Consider the following 17,819-nt stretch of genomic DNA (forward strand, 5'->3'; position numbering starts at 1 on the left):
GGATTCAGAGTTAAATTCGTGTTCATATTTGCCATTTTGATTCAGATTCCAGTCTTTGCCCGGATTCTGATTTTCCTACAGATTCAGATCACGTGTCAGATTCTTTTTACGCGCCTTATTTTTCCATCTTTTAATCCATATTCCAATTCAGATTCAGATTTGATTCTGGATTCAAATTTCAGTTTCAAACCTTTTTTCAAATTTTCAGATGTTAAACCTCCATCTCTGTTTCTGTAACCTTGTGATCTTTATAAGGCTTTCTGTGAGTGTGTGTGTGTGTGTGTGTGTTTCTGTTCTCTCCATGGTGATGTAATTTTGGGCTTTAGTGACTGAAGCACACAAAACAGAGGAAATGACTGAAGATGCATTACACAACGTGTGCGTGTGTGTGTGTGTGTGTGTGTGTGTGTGTGTTGGGGTGAGTCATACAAAGGAAAGAGAGGTTTATGTTGTTTCAGGAACACACCCTAATGTTTAGCCCTTAAATATGAATGGACACACGCACACACACACACACTACAGTAATGTATGAAAGATAAAATGTGCTTATTAAGAGTTTTTAGCGAGGTGTTTCTGGTGGATGTTAACCGAAGCTTTTGATCATATATTAATGTTTAATTATAAATGTGTATTTCAGAAAACTCTGCTCTGTGACATCCTTTAATTCGAGACCGTTTGAGATGCAGGAGGAACCCCGAGCGTGCATGTGTGTGTGTGTGTGCGCTGTAGACACTGAGGTGATGTGGAGAGAATGCAGTCACCCACAGGAGAAGATGGGACACCAGGAACACGCCGGAATTCCGACCCTCAGACGTGCGCTCAGAATTTCCGCACCACCCTCCTTCTCTCTCTCTCTATTTTTCTCTCTCTCTTCCTGCATGTTTTCTGAAGATATTGAATCCATCTATACTTTTTGTTCAGAAAAAAGTCAAATAGAAACAATTCTGAAACCAACATACAGCTTTAATTTTAATTAAATTACACACAAAGCCATTAAAAATAATATCTGAGATCTACAGAGGCCCTGAAAGAACATTCAGAACAAAAATGAAACACAATGTTTTCAAACATTACTGTGAAAAACGTGTGTGTGTGTGTGTGTGCGTGTGTGAAGGAGACGGTTTTCAGTTTTAATGTCATTTTTTCCCTAGAAGTAACGCTACAGGGTGAAATGTGAACACACACACATACAAAACATACGGTCTCTTTCATTTATTCACCGTATACTTGAAGAACAAAACAATTCTGAAAGAAACAGACAGGATGTACGTATTGTGTGTATCGTGTGCATGAGAATTCTTTTTTTCCTGTATGAAATGTATTTTTTTTTCTTCTAAAGGTTCCTTCAGGATCTCTGTAAGCATCATATACAGATCAGTTATTAGCATAAAAAAAAAACAATCACAGTACAGCGCTGAACTCACTGAAGAAGGAGAAAAAGGTGAAACTCGACACCTGAAGCACAGATTTTAATGAACTCGGAGATGATGATGCTCAGGTTTGTTCATAAGCACTACAGGAGATAACGTGTGTGTGTGTGTGTGTGTGTGTGTGTGTGTCTGTGTCTACAGATGTTACAGAAAGCAGCTTCACTCTAAACCACATTCTAGCGCTTTCCTGATCCGAGGGACGTTAACGAGTTTGATGTTGTGTATAAAACAGAAGACGTAAGTGAAACAGCAGAATGACATCGTTCACACTCTACGGGTTTCTTCTCTCAGTTTCGCAGCGTTACAGGAGGCTCGTCTTGTTCCTCTGAGGAAAGCTCCGAGGTTCTACGCACGACAGACTGGGTTCTTACTGTAGCTCTATCTGACATCTAGAACCTATAAGAAGGGTTCTGCGGATAAATACGGGCTCTTAGCCAGTGAAAGCGGCTCTGCGTTGAATTCTTTACGAGAAGGAATTGCTTTCATGTTCAGTTTCACACAGAAACACTTCCCCAGAGGAACCTTTAAACCATCAACAAAACACTACACACTCGTTGGGCTTCACCCTGACCTTTGACCCCCACAGGTTTCTGTGTGAACATCTCGTCTCTCTCTACTCATTTTTTTTTTTTTTTTTTTTTAACAGAATCAAAAGTCTGGTTTCTCTCTCGTTATCCCTCCACCTCTCCTAATCCTCCTTCCTCTCCCTCAGTCCTGTTTTCCTTCCCTCGACTGCCGTGATCCCTCGTTCCAGGCCACGTAAACAAACAGCGCCAGGACCACGTGCACGGCGATCACGGCCAAGATGGCGCCGTAGAAGTAGCTGTCGTTGCTGGAGTAACCCAGAGATCCTGAGAACAAGGGGAAGAGAGAGAGAAAGAGAAAGAAATCACAGGTTTATTGTAATGCATTTGTTTCCATAGTAACAGCTCCACAATTTGGAAATGGATTTAAACTCAAAAATTGTTGATGTAGGGTTTATTTAACACTTGAACCTCGGATCATTCTGAGGTAAAGACTGAGGCAAAGTCTGAGGTAACTGTAACAGAGAAACAGACGTTTGCAGAGTAGACAAACCTTCAAACAAATATTTTTTGGAAGCGAAGTAGAGTCCGATGGGCAGAGTGACCATCAGTATGGTGAAAAACAGCAAAGTCTTCAGTACTGCAATTAATGATCCATCATTCCTGGGAATGGGAGGGGGGGACACAGAGAGAGAGAGAGGGAGAGAGAGAGAGAGAGAGAGAGACGGGGGGAGAGACGGGGAGAGGGGGAGAGAGAGAGAGAGAGAGAGAGAGAGAGAGAGAGAGAGAGAGACGGGGGAGAGAGAGAGAGAGAGAGAGAGAGAGAGACGGGGGAGACAGGGGAGAGAGAGAGAGACAGACAGACAGAGAGGGAGAGAGAGACAGAGAGAGAGAAACAGACAGACAGAGAGACAGACAGAGAGACAATGAGAGAGAGACAGACAGAGACAGACAAAGAGAGAGAGAGACAGGCAGAGAGGGAGGGAGAGAGAGAGACAGGGGGGGAGAGAGACAGAGAGGGGGGGGAGAGAGACAGAGGGGGGGAGACAGAGAGGGGGGGAAGACGGGGGGGAGAGACCGGGGGGGGGGGGGGAGACGGAGGGGGGGAGAGACAGAGGGGGGGGAGAGACAGAGGGGGGGGGGGGAGACAAAGAGGGGGGGGAGAGAGACAGAGGGGGGGGAGAGAGACAGAGGGGGGGGAGAGAGACAGAGGGGGGAGAGAGAGACAGAATCTCTCATAAGCACTAAAATAATCCTTCAATTATGAATGTTTTATTTAACTGTTTAATTTACAGATTAATTCATTACACGCATGCGCAGTTCCTCCAAATTAAACCTCCAGTTTGTTTAATAAAACCTTCTTCATCTTCTACATTTCCTCTTAAATACGAACGGAATAAACACGTTAATGTCTTCCTAAATAAACATCTAATTAGTTTCCATCCCTTAATTAAACCGCTGGTTATATCAATAAACTGCAGCTAACGCGCTAAGCTACTAGTTATACACCATTAACCATGAGTAAATGTACCCTCTGCTGTCTGACACTGGCCCGGACCTCGACCCCAGAGACGCCACGTCGGAGTTCTGCATCTTCTCTCTGCAAAACAACTTAAATGCGTAATGAATTAAATGCGTAAACAAACACTGCGCTGTACATGCTATTGAAACGTGAGATGATTTACTTCCGGGTGCGATCACGTGTCTCAGAGGTCACGTGTAGGTGCTATTGTTACACGCCACCACTAGAGGGAGAAAGAGCAACACTCCTGGAAAAAAGTCCTTATATTATTTTTTATTAATATTTAACGTTCAGCATCAGTGCATGCAATAAAAAAGACACTTTTGGGTGGGTAAAAAAAATACGAGGGAATTTTTATTTTTCTAAAAACACCAAAATGAAATAATAGTTTTATTAAAATGTTTTCCTCACAAGTGCAACAGTAACCTCTAGTTACTGAGTAAAACCCTGCTTTGTTTTTTTTATTCAGATGATCTGATCATTAAAACTTCCCCAAAGCCATAAAATCATAATCAATCCCAAAGTCTCACAAATGTGTGCTTCGAGTAACAGCAGCTTTACGTCACAAGTCTAATTAGCATTAGCATTAGCTAGAGTAAGTGGCAGCTAGTGAGAGAGGAAACGTTAGCCATCGTGCTGTCGATTATTCAAAAGATATATTCAAATTTCACATTATGTTAGAAAATGTTATTTAAAAATGCTTTTCCATTTGTTTCCCAACATTAGCTTGATAACAAGCTAGCTACCAAATGCTGTACTAGTGGTTGGTTTGTAAGGAAAATTAAACCAGATTGTAGTAAAATATAATGTTGAAAGGTTTTTGGACTACACTGCATTAGCTCTGGGTTAGCATTAGCATCTGGAAAACTAGACATGTTTAGTGTAAACTCTTGTCCTTAAAGTCTACAATGAGGAAAAATAGCCCAGATTTTGGGGTTGTTTTGTATGCACTGCTGTTGTTGTGTGTGTGTGATTTAAACATTGCAACAAAACTCTTCCACCTCCTTTATATTCAGTCCCACATCCATTGATGTTCCTCCACATGGTTCCTCCTTTGTTTTAATGCTGGTTTTAGCTTTGCGCTGGTTATGATCTTGTTGGTCTTATTGGTTTTTGTTTGTTTAATCGGTTGGTTTGTCTATACTTTTTTGCATTTACAGACCAAGGTGTTGCATCAGGAGCTACTGGGGTTAGGGTTAGGGTTAGGGTTAGGGCTTTTTTTGGTTGCTTGGTTTGAAAATGTACCGCACTCTTTAAAGCTCTTGTCAAACTCAATTATTTTTCATTTTGTTGAGTAGGTAAGCCCTCGTCCTCTCATAGCCCCACCCCAAAAGATAAGCATTCACCAGATTATTATTAAAGTCTATAGTAGCAGTCTTTAAAGGCACTTAGGTCTAAAATCTGCATAAACCCCTTTACATACAGGTTTGCAGTTTTTATTAACATTTATTTTACCCTCCTGCAGTTGCGCCTCAACCAGTTTGTTCTTGTTGCTGGAAGACCATGGGGTTGTATTGGAAGCTGTTGAAGAACAGAGCTCAGAAAGAATTGCTAATTTGTACACTATACAATATTTGTATTCCCCATGTAGAGTCTGTACATCAAGCATTTTCTAAAGAACCTCCATATACCAAACTTCACCCATTGTTCACAGTTGAGCCTCCACCAGGATGTCGTTGGTCACTGCAGGGGATTGCATGCTCCTAATGGCCACAGTCTTAGATTGGGAGATACAATGGAGCAGAGCTCTGGGTGTGCAAAGTGAGAGAAGGATCTGCTTGTACTCTCGTTGAAAGTTCTGGTTAAGGAGGCCGTAGACAACAGCGTTTAGGCAGCTGTTGAAATATGCCAGGAAGTAGCTGGCCACATAGAGCCACTCGGGGACCTTTGGTGCCACGTTGACTGGATCTAATGCCACAGCCAGGCCAATGAAGTTCAGCGGCGCCCAGCACACCGCGAAAAGCACAAACACTACAAACATAGTTAGAAAGTGGCGCAAGTCAGCGGCCCGTGTGCAGGATCTGGCCCGCACACGACCTTTGACCCTGATCACCAGCATCCAGATGCGCAGGTAACAGAATGACACGACAGCTAGTGGGATTAGAAAGTGGACCAGCACCACACTCGCTGTGTATGAAGAACTAACGGTCTGCGTAAAAGTGCAGGAGAAGACCCGATGATCGTACGTCAGCGAACCGAGCAGGAAGTTGGGCAGCGTTGCGATGGCACTCAGGAGCCACGTGAGACTCAAACACAGACAAGTGTTGCGACGTGTGTAGTAACGCTCGTAGTGCACCGTGTGGCAGATGTAGCAGTAGCGATTGATGGCGATGGCTGTGATGTTGAAGACACTGCCGATAACACCAAGGCCCAGAACGAAGCCGCTCAGCTGGCACTGCACTGCGTCAAGCGTCCAGCCGCCATGGAAGATGGCCAGCAGGGCCAGGGGGTATGGGTAAAGCGCCACCATCAGGTCAGCCACAGAAAGGCTCACCACAAATATATTACCTGACAGAAAATAAGGGGATAAATAAATAAAAAGCATTTAAACAATACAATTCAAATACAGAGCTCTCAGTTTCCGTTTTACTGTGTCCCATTTTGTTGATGAATTATGACACTTCATGTTTTCTTATGTGCAAATAGCTATTCATGTTATAGACAAGTGAACCTTTGAGAGACCAACTGGTTTTATTTTAATCCAATAATAAACCCTTTCTTTTAAACCAGCTTGGTGCCCTCAGCTTCTGGATCAGATGCTGTTATCTAGAAAAAGCACTCTGTGTTTTTGGTGGGCCACAGGGTCTGAGATAAAGCATGAATAAGAGTGAGCGATGTTCTCTCCTTTACTGCTCTGGGGAAAGCAAAGTATGTGGATGATCGATGAGAAAACAGATTCTCTGTTTGTTGCCCCACAATAATGCCCTCAGTCTTAATGACAAGCACCAAGATGAGGCCAAGAGAGGACGAGAATCATAGCGAGAGAGAGAGAGAGAGAGAGAGAGAGAGAGAGAGAGAGAGAGAGAGAGAGAGAAAGAACTGAAAGGTTTGGTCTAAGATTTGATAAAGTCTGTGAGTCTGTGAAGGTGGATCAGATAGTTGTCCTGTAACAGCACATTTCTTATTGAACATCCTCTAAGCTTCATATCTGACTGAAACAACACGGTAAGAAAATATGGCCATAGATTTCTTCTGTGGGGTCTGTGTATTCTGCTTGGATTAAAGAGAGCAGAATCATTACATTAGACAGACTTTCCGAACCAAACTGTCATAAATCAGACCCTGGTGTCTGGCATTAATGTGTCTGAGAACAAACTCAGAGAAATTCCAGTTTGCAGACGATCCAGCAGCTGTGAGCCCTGTGCACGACTGCTGTGTCTCTCATCAGAATACATAACTTTTATTTCTGTGCAAGTGGATTGTGGGTTGACTTGTGAAGTCAACACCACCAGCATGAAAGAAAGCAGGTCAATGTAAAAGACTATCAAGTGACTTAAGCTTGAGAACACTACAAATTTAACACCCCAAATCTGTGGACGAAGGGAAAGACTAACCCTCCTCCACCCTGAAGAAGTGAGAAAGGTTGAGCTTTACCTCATTTTATAAAGCCATCAACGTAAAGTGAAAACAATTCCATGTGCTGATTCAGTAAAACAAGTCAACACCTTCCAACCAATCAGGTCGCAGTATTCCAAAAAATAACTCAGTGAAGGCAGCAGGGAACATCGATTAATTCCTTAAGAGAGAATGGAGCTAATATTATGAGAGCACTTATCTAAAATCAGCTGGTTTTGTTAACGATGTGATTTTGTTTTGTGCTTATAGACTGAATAATGAAGCAGCTGCTCTGTACCAAGTACAAGGACACCATGATCTGACCACACAGCTTTATTGCTGGAGATGCTGCATCACGCTAATCTCTCTCACAGCGACGAGCTGATGGGTTTTTGGCGTTTTTGTCTTTCTCGTGTGCTGAGCTGGATACCGACAGACCAGTCCAACAGAGAGTTAATGAGAAGCACTTGGAGAGCGTTTCTCCTAGAGATTTATTTGTTTTGTAGACACATAATAATCCTCAAAATATGAAATAATCCATCTTGTGGGATTAAACAGCGTTACCTTGTTAGTGACTCAATACCTTCATCAGTCACTCGATTGCTCCTCGTCAATCCGAACAGATTTAGCGGCTTCATTTTCACATTTTTCCCTAAAGTTAGATCTGTCTGTCTGTTAAATCAGACTTTGGAAAGGTTTTGGTCAGAATTTGTGAACTGTAACATAATGATGAGTCATAGATCAATATCCAGTTCTAATAAACTACTAATTGTCTGTTATACCTGTGAGATGCTACTCTCCTGAGATTCACTGATCTTCAGCTCTCTGAAATATCAGACCTCATCACTCACGGCATCATCAGAAGCACGGAGAATCGGTTCAGCTTCCAGATGACACAAACTTTCCCAGTGGCTCGGCCCAGTGGCTCGGCCCAGTGGCTCGGCCCAGTGGCTCGGCCCAGTGGCTCGGCCCAGTGGCTGGACTGGAGATTGCATGGATTGTAAATGTAATAAATCTAAATGTGTTCTCTCATCCTGCTCCGCTGTTTAACACACTGCAGTTTACTGGCACTACAATCACTTTAACCATCAGACCATCAGTTTAGAGATAACAGATGAATGTTTGTGTATCGACATAATGAACTGAAATTAATTCCCAAAAGCCTTATTTAATGGATTAAAAACGTTCATTTTCTATTCTTTTGATTCTATTTTATTTGTTGTGTTCTACAAAATACACTAACCCTTTTCCCCAGTACAGAGACTGATGGGATGTGGTAGCTTAGTGGTATAGAAAATGTGTTGAACTACTGACTGGAAGGTTGTGATTTCAAATCCTGTGTCCAGAAAGGTAAGAAAGGCCCTTATCCTTGCTTAGACTGATCTAAAATAAATCAGTGTGTATTAGACGTGTGTTTTTCCCTCTGTCGATAATCTTACACTGAATTTTAGTGATGAAGATAAATCTGAGCTGCTTTTTAGCTGAACAAACACTTGGAGCATCTCAGAGAGCAGAAATGGGTTTGATATCAACATTTACTCTGAAGATACTCTGATTAAAAAATAACCTGGGTCTTTTCTATGAATATATCACCTCTAGTATTGTAGAGAAAAACAGAAATAGTGATGAAACTCTACAAATTCTAAGGGTTCGTAGCCTCCAAGAACATCTTTGAACCAAACCTTTTCTTACAGTAAATCACTTTTAGGGTCCTAATCTTTTTGTGACTGAAAGTGCAACATGATCTTCTGACGTGTTCACAATAACACTATCATGCTGGTGGACTTCTGTTGTATATTGTGTAAATAATAAATAATAATTGGAGCATGCTTAATATATACCCCCCACCACCACCACCAACACACACACACACATACACACATGCACATTATAGCTGCTATATTATGCATCATGACCATGATGTTGTGACTCATGGTTGTTGTTTTTTTTTTTTTTATGCAGCAGAAATTTCTTGATGAAAACAATAGCATTTACAAAATAAATTATGATAGACTTTATCTGTGTAATGCAGTACTGTGTAAACTTTAGTGTGTGTGTGTTTACTTACAGTATAATGAATGGACACTGTGTAGAAAAAAAAATGGTTTCCATTTGACTCTCACTCCTTCGCCGGTCAGCTATAACATTAAATCCACTGACAGCTGAAGAGAATAACGTTAATTATCTTGTTACACTGGAAGCTATTACAGGGTGGGACAAATAAGGCAGCAGGTAAACAGTCAGTTCTTTGGGTTGATGTTACGGAAGCAGGAAAGATAGGCAAGTGTAAGTCAAGCAGTTTTGACAAGGGAAACATCAGAGCATCTCCGATCCAGCAATTCTTGTAGGGTGCAGTGGTTAGTACCTACCAAAAGTGCTCCAAGGACAGACAGCCAGGGTCATGGGACATAAGTGCACATGGGTGTGATGGACAGCCCGTCTGGTCCGATTCCACAGAACTACTGTAGCACAAACTGATAACAAAAATGTAACCCTGAGTCAGAACTTACAGATTAATGATTATGGAGCTGCGTAGCCACAGACCTGGTCAAGATACGATGTCCTTGTTTTGTGCTTGATTTCCAGTGATCCAGGGATCCAAAGCTTACTGATGCTGATGAAAGTTAAAAAGTACAGAAACAAGCTTCAAACCCCACGCACGCAAATTTCCTTCTGAGGTCACTCGTGCCTGGAGAGCATTAAAACTCTGAAAAGTGATGTTTCATACCGTACATCAAGGATTCCTCATGACTGCAGTGTGTGTTGCGGTGCATGCGTAAATGCGTAATGCGTAAACATCTCTCTCTTTCTCCATACAGTACCTGCGTTTCTGAGCTTCTTGTTGCGGTAGACGGACAGAATAACCAGCGCGTTTCCTATCACATCAGTCACGATGGTGAAGATGAGGATCGCGGCCAGAGAACCAGACACAGCTCCGGAGTCCTGTACCGGCGGCGGGGACGCGCAGAGCGCGCAGCTCGCGTTCACATTCAGAGCCATGCTTCCGAGCCTAATGATGAGTAAGTTGGCTTTTTTTTCTTATACAATTTACACATCCAATTGTTTCGTTAATATGTTTTGTTTATATGCTTTATATTTTTGGGTTTTCCCAAATCCTTGCGCACTGCTCTATAGGACGCCGCGCCATTTGGGAACGTTGCCATTGCGACTTGTTAGAACCAGCGTTCAGTGATGACGTTTATTACCCTGCCCTAGTGTTTAGTACGGAAGCATTAGGAGTAAATTACAATTAGAACACAGAAATGTAAGTGTTCAGTTTGGTGGTGTTGATGAAAACCTCTTATAGCAACCTTTTTATGGTTTTATGGATATTTATTTTACTTCGGGGGGGGGGGGGGGTGGAAGGAGGGAAAATAGCTCAAATAGAGAAGATAATCGTGTTCATAAAGAGATACTGTAAAGAAATCTGTACAAATTTTGCACATTTTCTGCCACGAAACAAGAAAGATCTGATGTAGAGCTCATTAATCAAAGAAAACGGTTCATTTGAATGAGAAACAGTTTAATGGAATCAAGCAGGTCGTTTCCCGTTAAAATGAATGGAGATCTATAATGGTGATATTAATAGAATATTCAGGTGGTGTTCTTCTTATTTATAGAATATTCAGGAAAGTTTTGAATGTTACACTTCTGAATGAGAAAAATCTGTACTTCTGTATGCAACTTTATTATTAGTTATCAGGGCAATAAAGAGGTAATGACTTTGATTTGCACTTAATTTTGTTAATGTGTTACATCAACATGTTTATATGCTTTTACAGCTTCCTGACTCAAAACCTGCAAACTGTAAAAGAATTAAAAAAATAAGAACAGGATTTAAAAAAACAGTAAACTTACCTTTAGAAGAGATGAAGGTTCTTTTTTTTTTTTTTAATATTTACGAGTTTTTTTTTAATGTTTGTTAAAAAGGCACATAAAATTAAAACACAATAAATACCATAACTATAATTTGTCTAAGGAACTTTATATGAAACATTTATAAATAAAAATATAAATGATAATAATAATAATAATAATAATAATAATAATAATAATAATAATAATAATAATTAATGATATTGTGATTATTATTGTTTTTATTATTATGATTATGATAATTATTGTTGTTGTTATTGTTATTGCTATTTTTTGATTATTATTAGTAGTATTATTATTGTTGTTGTTGTTCATTTTCTTCTTCTTCTTCTTCATATTATTATTATTATCATTGTTATTATTATTATTATTAGTAGTAGTAGTTATTATTATTGTTGTTATTGTCATTATAATTATTATTACTATAATAATAATAATAACAATAATGATGATAATAATAATAATTATTATTATTATTATCATTGTTATTATTAGTAGTAGTATTAGTAGTTATTATAATTGTTATTGTTATTATTACTATTATTATTATAATTCTTATTATTGTTATTGTCATTATAATTATTATTACTATAATAATAATTATTATTTTATTATTTATTATTATTATTATTATTATTATTTTTATTGTTATTATTATTATTGTTATTATATATTGTTATAACAACCCATTATTATTTATAACATATCGCACACGAAATCATGAACCTTTACATTTTCGTAAAAATTATTTCATTGAATCTTTAAAGCCGCTTTTGCGCCGCTGCCTAACTGTGTCACATCCGCCATTCAAAGCCACAACAGGACTCAGTTGTGCGTTTCGAAACGGACCCTCGCCAATCAACAGGCTCGACTCAGTCTACGTCATATGACTGACTGCCCTAACATCCAATCAGAACTCTAAACACCCAGGCACAAACGGTTACGAAAGAATGCTTTAGGTTGTGTGTTGCTCCGCCTCTCGTGCTCTTTGTGGTCGAGGCTACTTTTGTGCGTGCGACCGGTTTTTAAAGGAATATTTACGGCCCTTTAAGGTGAGAATGCAGATGTTTACATGGAGCTAAACGGCACAGTGCGTTTGTTACGTGTTACACGGTTTACACACGTGATTATCGGGGTTTAAACACTCCGTCGCTAGCAAGGGTTTAAATGAGTAGCAAAGGAGGCGCTATGTGGGTTAGCATTATAGCTAGCATCAATGGTTAGCATCAATGGTTAGCATCAATGGTTAGCATTATGGCTAGCATCACTGGTTAGCATTATGGCTAGCCCGAATGCTAACAAATCCTGATCCTGTGCATTAAATTAGTCATTTAACAACAGAGGGCTTTTAAATCACCCAAAACAACTTGACTGGATTGAAATGAATCTGACCGCTTTGATGCTTTAAAAACATGTTGATTGTTTATTTACATGCAGTTTGTTTTGTGTCTGAATCCTAATGGGACTGAGAGGAGTTTCGGGCTCTGTGTATTATTGTGTATTATTGTGTATTATTGTGTATTATTGTGTATTATTGTGACACTGTAGTTATTAAGGGAATATTTAGGTTTATAAGCTCAGAGCTCGCGTGAAGAACAATTAGTTATAAGTCCAAAGGAACAAAAGGTCTGTTTTTAAAGCTCCAAACAAAGGACCGACGGCAGACTTGCGTTTTTAGACTTTTTGTGGTAAATGTGTTGTAAATGTTTAAAGTCGTGTGTGTTCGAATGAGAAACGGAGTCGATTGGTTTTCTAGCTTGTGAATGATGTTTGGTTTGAAGTTCTTTCTTCTTCTTGACGTGGTGGCCGCCATGTTTGGATCACGTGACCACCAGAGCCGAGCACTGATTTAAAATTTGCTCTTGATCCAAAAATCACCTCGGTTTTAGAAATGTTGACCGACGCTGTTCGTCCTCAGATGCAGGGAAACCGAGGAGGACGTCCCGATCAGCACAACCACGGCCCGGCGAGGCAGCAGCAGAACCTGCAGCAGGACAGGAAGTCTCTGGGAGCAGACAGCAACGGGCAGCACACGGATGGTGGAGAGCAGTCTAGTCCGAGTAAGTACCTGCTGGCTGCACCGTCAGAAAGTCGGTTTTACACCATACCGTACATACAAACGTCAGCTTTATCTGTTGTGTCTGTTGCTTCTCAGATGCTGGTCTGACCATCGACCTGACGAGCTTTAAGAAGCCCGGGGAGAAGACGTACACGCAGCGCAGCCGGCTGTTCGTGGGCAACCTGCCAGCTGGCACCTCTGAAGAGGAAGTAGAAAAGCTCTTCTCCAAATATGGCAAACCGTCTGAGATCTTCATCAACAAGGACCGAGGCTTTGGGTTCATCCGCCTGGTAAGAACAGCAGCCGAGTCCTGAGTTAATGTGTGCAGAACACTTTCTCCTGTATCCGGAATCTCTAAGGAAAGGTTTTCCAATGTCTCCAGGAAACTAAGACCCTTGCAGACATTGCCAAAGCCGAGCTGGACGACACGATGTTCCGTGGCCGTCAGATCCGTGTTCGTTTTGCCACTCATGGTGCTGCGCTTGCAGTGAAGAACCTGCCTCAGTTTGTGTCCAACGAGGTCCTGGAGGAGGCCTTCTCCATGTTCGGCCCAGTCGAGCGTGCCATCGTGATCGTGGATGACCGCGGCCGGCCCACGGGAAAAGGCATCGTGGAGTTTGCCAACAAGCCATCGGCCCGGAAAGCCCTAGACCGCTGCTCTGACGGAGCTTTCCTCATCACCTCGTTAGTGTCACTGAAATATTCATTCATTTACTCACTGATGGGACGTTAAAGCTGATGGTCAGATAGATATGCGTCTGTTTGAAGTAAGCACATGTACAGATTGACTTGCTGTATGAAGAGGGTTTGTTGTCCCTTTTTTGTCAGATAGAAAACGATGACTTGAGCTACATTTTCTTGGAGCTGTAAAGTGTATCGGCGCGAGCACAGACGTGTGTATCTGACCGTGTCCGTATGTTCCAGGTTTCCTCGGCCTGTGACGGTGGAGCCGATGGAGCAGTTGGATGAAGACGAAGGACTTCCAGAGCGACTCGTCAGCAAAAACCCACAGTATCATAAGTGGGTCTCTCTCTCTCTCGTGCACACACACAAACACACACACTACCTACTTTGTGCTTGATGGTAATGCTGAAGTCTCTCTTGTGTGCATTGTCAGGGAACGTGAGCAGCACCCGCGCTTCGCCCAGCCCGGCTCGTTCGAGTACGAGTACGCCATGCGCTGGAAGGCTCTGATGGAGATGGAGAAGCAGCAGTTTGAGCAGGTGGACAGGAACATCAAGGAGGCGCAGGAGAAACTGGAGCAGGAGATGGAGGCGGCCAGACACGAGCATCAGGTCATGCTCATGAGACAGGGTGAGTTGTCCACAACACCCAACCACACCCCCTTTTATTCCTACTTTTCCTTCCTGCTTTATTCCCTCTCTCTCTCACTCTCTCTCCCCATTAGATCTGTTGAGGAGGCAGGAGGAGCTGAGGCGTATGGAGGAGGCGCACAACCAAGAGGTGCAGAAAAGGAAGCAGATGGAGCTGCGTCAGGAGGAGGAGCGGCGCCGTAGGGAGGAGGAGCTCAGGGCTCACACAGAGGAGCTGATGAGGAGACAGCAAGGGACTGGACAAAACTTTGGCGAGAAGGTACACACACACACACACACACACACACACACACACACACACACACACAGGTCTGAGCGTGATCTGTACTGTAAGTGTCCTATCAGGTCGACCAAAAAGGCCAAGTTTAAAGCCTGATCCACTCAGACTTGTGTTACGATCCTCTGTTCCTTAAACACTCTGTGTTCACGCTCTCGTTTTGTCTTTCCATCACAGAGGGAGCAGGACATGAGGATGCACATGGGAGGTGAGGCTCGTCTACACCAGATCTCTGATCTGACCCTAAATATCATCCCTCCTCTCTTTCATCCCTTGCTTTCTCATCCTTTATTCTCTCTCTCTCTCTTTCATTCCTTACCTTGACTACCTGTCCTTCAGCTCCTTCTTCGGCACATCCCTCACTCCTTTATTATTGTATTTATTCCCTCACTCTGTCCCAGCCTTCTTGTCTGCTTTCAGCTGCTGCTGATGATCGAATCCTTTGTAAGCATAGAAATGTTCCCAATTTTTGTTTGTTTGTTTGTTTGTTTTAATGGTTGTTCTCTTTCTTGGGTCAAAGGTCAAGGCCTTCCCATGAACAGGACCTCAATGGGTGGAAACCCCACCCCAGGAGGAGGAGCTCCCAACATGGCTAATGCTAATGAGGTACGATGTCACAATTTCCATAAATCTGCATATTTACATTTTGACTCTCAGCGACTTCTCTGTGTATCTTGTTGGCCGGATTATCGACTCATCCTCATGATGTCTCCTCTTTACAGGGTGCTGGAGCAAACGCTGGTGGACTTCCTCTGCCGTTCCCACGTCCTGGGCCGCCCGTGGACTACAAACGCCGTCGATTCTGAGAGCCCAGGCCACGCTCGTCTTTACGTGTCTTTGGGTTTGTTTGTTTTTTGTTTCGTGAATTTTTTTTTTTTTTTTTTTTTTACACACACACACACACACACACACACACACACACACACACACACACACACACACACACACACATACTGTACAATATTTTTAAGTCCAGCAAGTGAATTTAGTCGTTTCATCACATACACGTTTTAAAAAAAAAAAAAAACTGTGCAAAGTTTTGTTTTAAGCTTAGATGAATTCTTCTTCCTCAATTCTTATTTTCCTCTGAAGATTTATTGTCTTGTGCCCTTATTAGGGGTTTTGTATAGACTTTTTGTTTTCCCCCCCCCATATTAATGTGATATATCTCTTCTCTTACTATTTGTTTTTTTTTTTTATTTCAGATTTCTTCCCATGTAGTTTTTTTATATAGCTTTAGTGAATTCGTTTTTTTTTTTGTCTGAAATACCTGCATTTATAAAACGGCTCAGAATAAAAATTCGGAATTCAGTGTTACGTATGGAACTTTGTCCTGGACTTCTGTTATTATTTTGACACAAAATAAAAGGAAAGGAACGGCTTCGGTTTTAAATGTATTTCTGTGTCATTAAATGACACAGAAAGCAGGAAAAATGCTTAAGTTTAACTTTTAACTGTTAACTGTTTAAGTTTAACTGAAATCATTCAGCAAAGACGTGTTTAGGGTCATTTTTTTAATTTGAGTATTTTAACACAATGTGCATTATATTAAGGAAAATAACACATTTTTTGTGTTTTGTTGTTTTTTTTCCTAAAAAAAAAAATTAAATCAAACGTATTAATGTGGTTTGCATTTTTTTTATTTAAAAAAAAACATTAATGAAAATTAAACATTAAATCATAAACGTTTAATATTATCTGTGGGACGCTTACTTTTGAGCAGCTTGTTGTATGGAGTTAATGAACTGACTGTAAACACAAATCAGAGCTTTGCTGCTAGTTCGACAGATTAGCGAAGAGTTCGTCTTTACTCTGCAAACTAACTACGAACGTACAGATGCGATATCTAGCTGTTCTCTCTGGTAGTCTAACGTGGTTAATGTTACCGCTAGCTTAGCGTTTGATTTGGTTAGCTAACGTTTAGTCAGATAAGTTTGCTAGCATGTTAGTGTCATTAACGCTAAGTATGTTACTCAAATTACTTTCATAACAAAATAAAGACCAAATTAGTGTTTTGTTGGGTTGTCACGTGACCCCGTAGTATTATTTTTATGCCGTTGTCTCTCAGCAAAGTTAACAAAGAAGTCAGTAGCCTGTCCTGTCATGTCCTTCTGCATAAGCCGTGTCAGTCTATTATAAATGCCCCAAAGTAAGTTGCCTCTGGTTGAAGGAGAACAGTGTCCATGTTGCTGACACACAATGAGAGCCTGTCTCCCTGCTCGAGCTGGAACAATGCCCCCTGGTGGCTGGAGTACAGACCCACAGAGGATTGGGAATCGAGACTCCAACCCGCTCCAGCTTTACCAAGCATCATCAGCGCCGGATGTGATGCCGTTCTCTTGAATAAGTATTGGACCAGCTGGAGATCAGGTCTTGAGCGTGAGGTTTTGAAATTCATCTGTGAGTAGACAAAATAAATCCCATCCTGAGGCACCACGATTTCTCCATCAGGACTGAGGATCATCAGGCCCTCCTGAGTGCTTTGTCCACTCAGGACATCCCAGTTTAGACACTCTAACACAAGCCAGGAATCCTGAGAATCACCTGATATGACGAAATGAAGAAAGGTGCACAGGTCATAAGATTGACTTAGTTATTTCTGTTGCTGTGTAAGACGTCCAGTCTCACGACTATGAATAACTTCTGAATCATTTAACAACAAATCATCAATATGGTCTGTTTTCTTGTTCAACCATGAATAATGACCAAGAAATCAAAAAGTAAAGAAGTAAAAATCTGATTTGATTATAAATGAAATAACTGAGGTAACATCATCATCAGAAAAATAAATAAAGAAAATCTAAGGTAAAAATCCTGAAGTAATTCTGAAGTAAAGTCAAAAGAAATAACTAATATTTTGAAGTAAAAATCTGATTTGATTATAAATGAAATAACAGGTAAAATTCTGAAGTAATTCTGAAGTAAAGTCCAAAGAAATCTGAGGTAAAAATCTCCAAAATACACCATTTAAACAATAACGTACACACACACTAAACATTTCGTGGCCATTCAGATTAAAAATATGAATCAAGTTGTGATTAACTTCACACTTATACTTGATTAACTTATCACTTATATTAAACTTCATTTAAACAAGAATTTAATGACTAGACTGAGGGAGTTAAAGCAATCAAATTGTTTGACTTTTCAGTATTTCGAAAATATATGATACGAGAAACAGTTTGTTTTAATGTAACTCGGTTCGATCGCGATAACGAAATAAACACATTTACACTACAAAC

At 41.0% G+C, this 17,819-nt stretch overlaps 4 protein-coding genes across 4 annotated transcripts in view; 1 reads left to right on the forward strand and 3 right to left on the reverse strand.

Annotated features, from left to right (window-relative positions):
• Positions 1-942: 942 nt before the first annotated feature.
• Positions 943-3,661, reverse strand: vma21 (vacuolar ATPase assembly factor VMA21). Its single transcript, XM_060863584.1, has 3 exons — positions 3,486-3,661; positions 2,508-2,617; positions 943-2,281 (listed from the first exon to the last, which is right to left on the reverse strand). Exons 1-3 carry the CDS (start codon positions 3,545-3,547, stop codon positions 2,139-2,141), a joined length of 315 nt encoding a protein of 104 aa, XP_060719567.1. The 5' UTR covers positions 3,548-3,661; the 3' UTR covers positions 943-2,138.
• A 1,463-nt stretch (positions 3,662-5,124) lies between these two features.
• Positions 5,125-10,031, reverse strand: mtnr1c (melatonin receptor 1C). Its single transcript, XM_060862934.1, has 2 exons — positions 9,854-10,031; positions 5,125-5,984 (listed from the first exon to the last, which is right to left on the reverse strand). The coding sequence occupies exons 1-2, from the start codon at positions 10,029-10,031 to the stop codon at positions 5,125-5,127; spliced, it is 1,038 nt and encodes a 345-aa protein (XP_060718917.1).
• Positions 10,032-11,837: 1,806 nt separating this feature from the next.
• Positions 11,838-15,898, forward strand: nono (non-POU domain containing, octamer-binding). Its single transcript, XM_060862888.1, has 10 exons — positions 11,838-11,959; positions 12,826-12,967; positions 13,063-13,256; positions 13,349-13,650; positions 13,891-13,986; positions 14,084-14,280; positions 14,375-14,559; positions 14,755-14,785; positions 15,098-15,183; positions 15,300-15,898. Exons 2-10 carry the CDS (start codon positions 12,826-12,828, stop codon positions 15,381-15,383), a joined length of 1,317 nt encoding a protein of 438 aa, XP_060718871.1. The 5' UTR covers positions 11,838-11,959; the 3' UTR covers positions 15,384-15,898.
• Positions 15,899-16,633: 735 nt separating this feature from the next.
• The window catches only part of tnfsf10l4 (tumor necrosis factor (ligand) superfamily, member 10 like 4), a 2,616-nt gene continuing 1,430 nt past the window's right edge, over positions 16,634-17,819 (reverse strand). Inside the window, exon 5 of the mRNA XM_060862889.1 lies at positions 16,634-17,121. Within this exon, the coding sequence (XP_060718872.1) occupies positions 16,703-17,121 (419 nt within the window). The 3' untranslated portion in view covers positions 16,634-16,702. The remainder of the gene's footprint in view (positions 17,122-17,819) is intronic.

This window comes from Tachysurus vachellii, chromosome 26, assembly GCF_030014155.1.
Source record: "Tachysurus vachellii isolate PV-2020 chromosome 26, HZAU_Pvac_v1, whole genome shotgun sequence".
NCBI classification, from domain to species: Eukaryota; Metazoa; Chordata; class Actinopteri; order Siluriformes; family Bagridae; genus Tachysurus; species Tachysurus vachellii.

Coding starts and splice junctions, on each gene's coding strand:
- vma21 (XM_060863584.1), bottom strand. CDS start 3,547: ATGCAGAACTCCGACGTGGCGTCTCTGGGGTCGAGGTCCGGGCCAGTG. Junction 2,618..3,485: donor CCAGTGTCAGACAGCAGAGG/GTACATTTACTC, acceptor TCCCATTCCCAG/GAATGATGGATCATTAATTG. Junction 2,282..2,507: donor CAAAAAATATTTGTTTGAAG/GTTTGTCTACTC, acceptor CCTTGTTCTCAG/GATCTCTGGGTTACTCCAGC.
- nono (XM_060862888.1), top strand. CDS start 12,826: ATGCAGGGAAACCGAGGAGGACGTCCCGATCAGCACAACCACGGCCCG. Junction 13,651..13,890: donor GGAGCTTTCCTCATCACCTC/GTTAGTGTCACT, acceptor CGTATGTTCCAG/GTTTCCTCGGCCTGTGACGG. Junction 14,786..15,097: donor CATGAGGATGCACATGGGAG/GTGAGGCTCGTC, acceptor CTTGGGTCAAAG/GTCAAGGCCTTCCCATGAAC.
- mtnr1c (XM_060862934.1), bottom strand. CDS start 10,031: ATGGCTCTGAATGTGAACGCGAGCTGCGCGCTCTGCGCGTCCCCGCCG. Junction 5,985..9,853: donor CAAGAAGCTCAGAAACGCAG/GTACTGTATGGA, acceptor ATTTTCTGTCAG/GTAATATATTTGTGGTGAGC.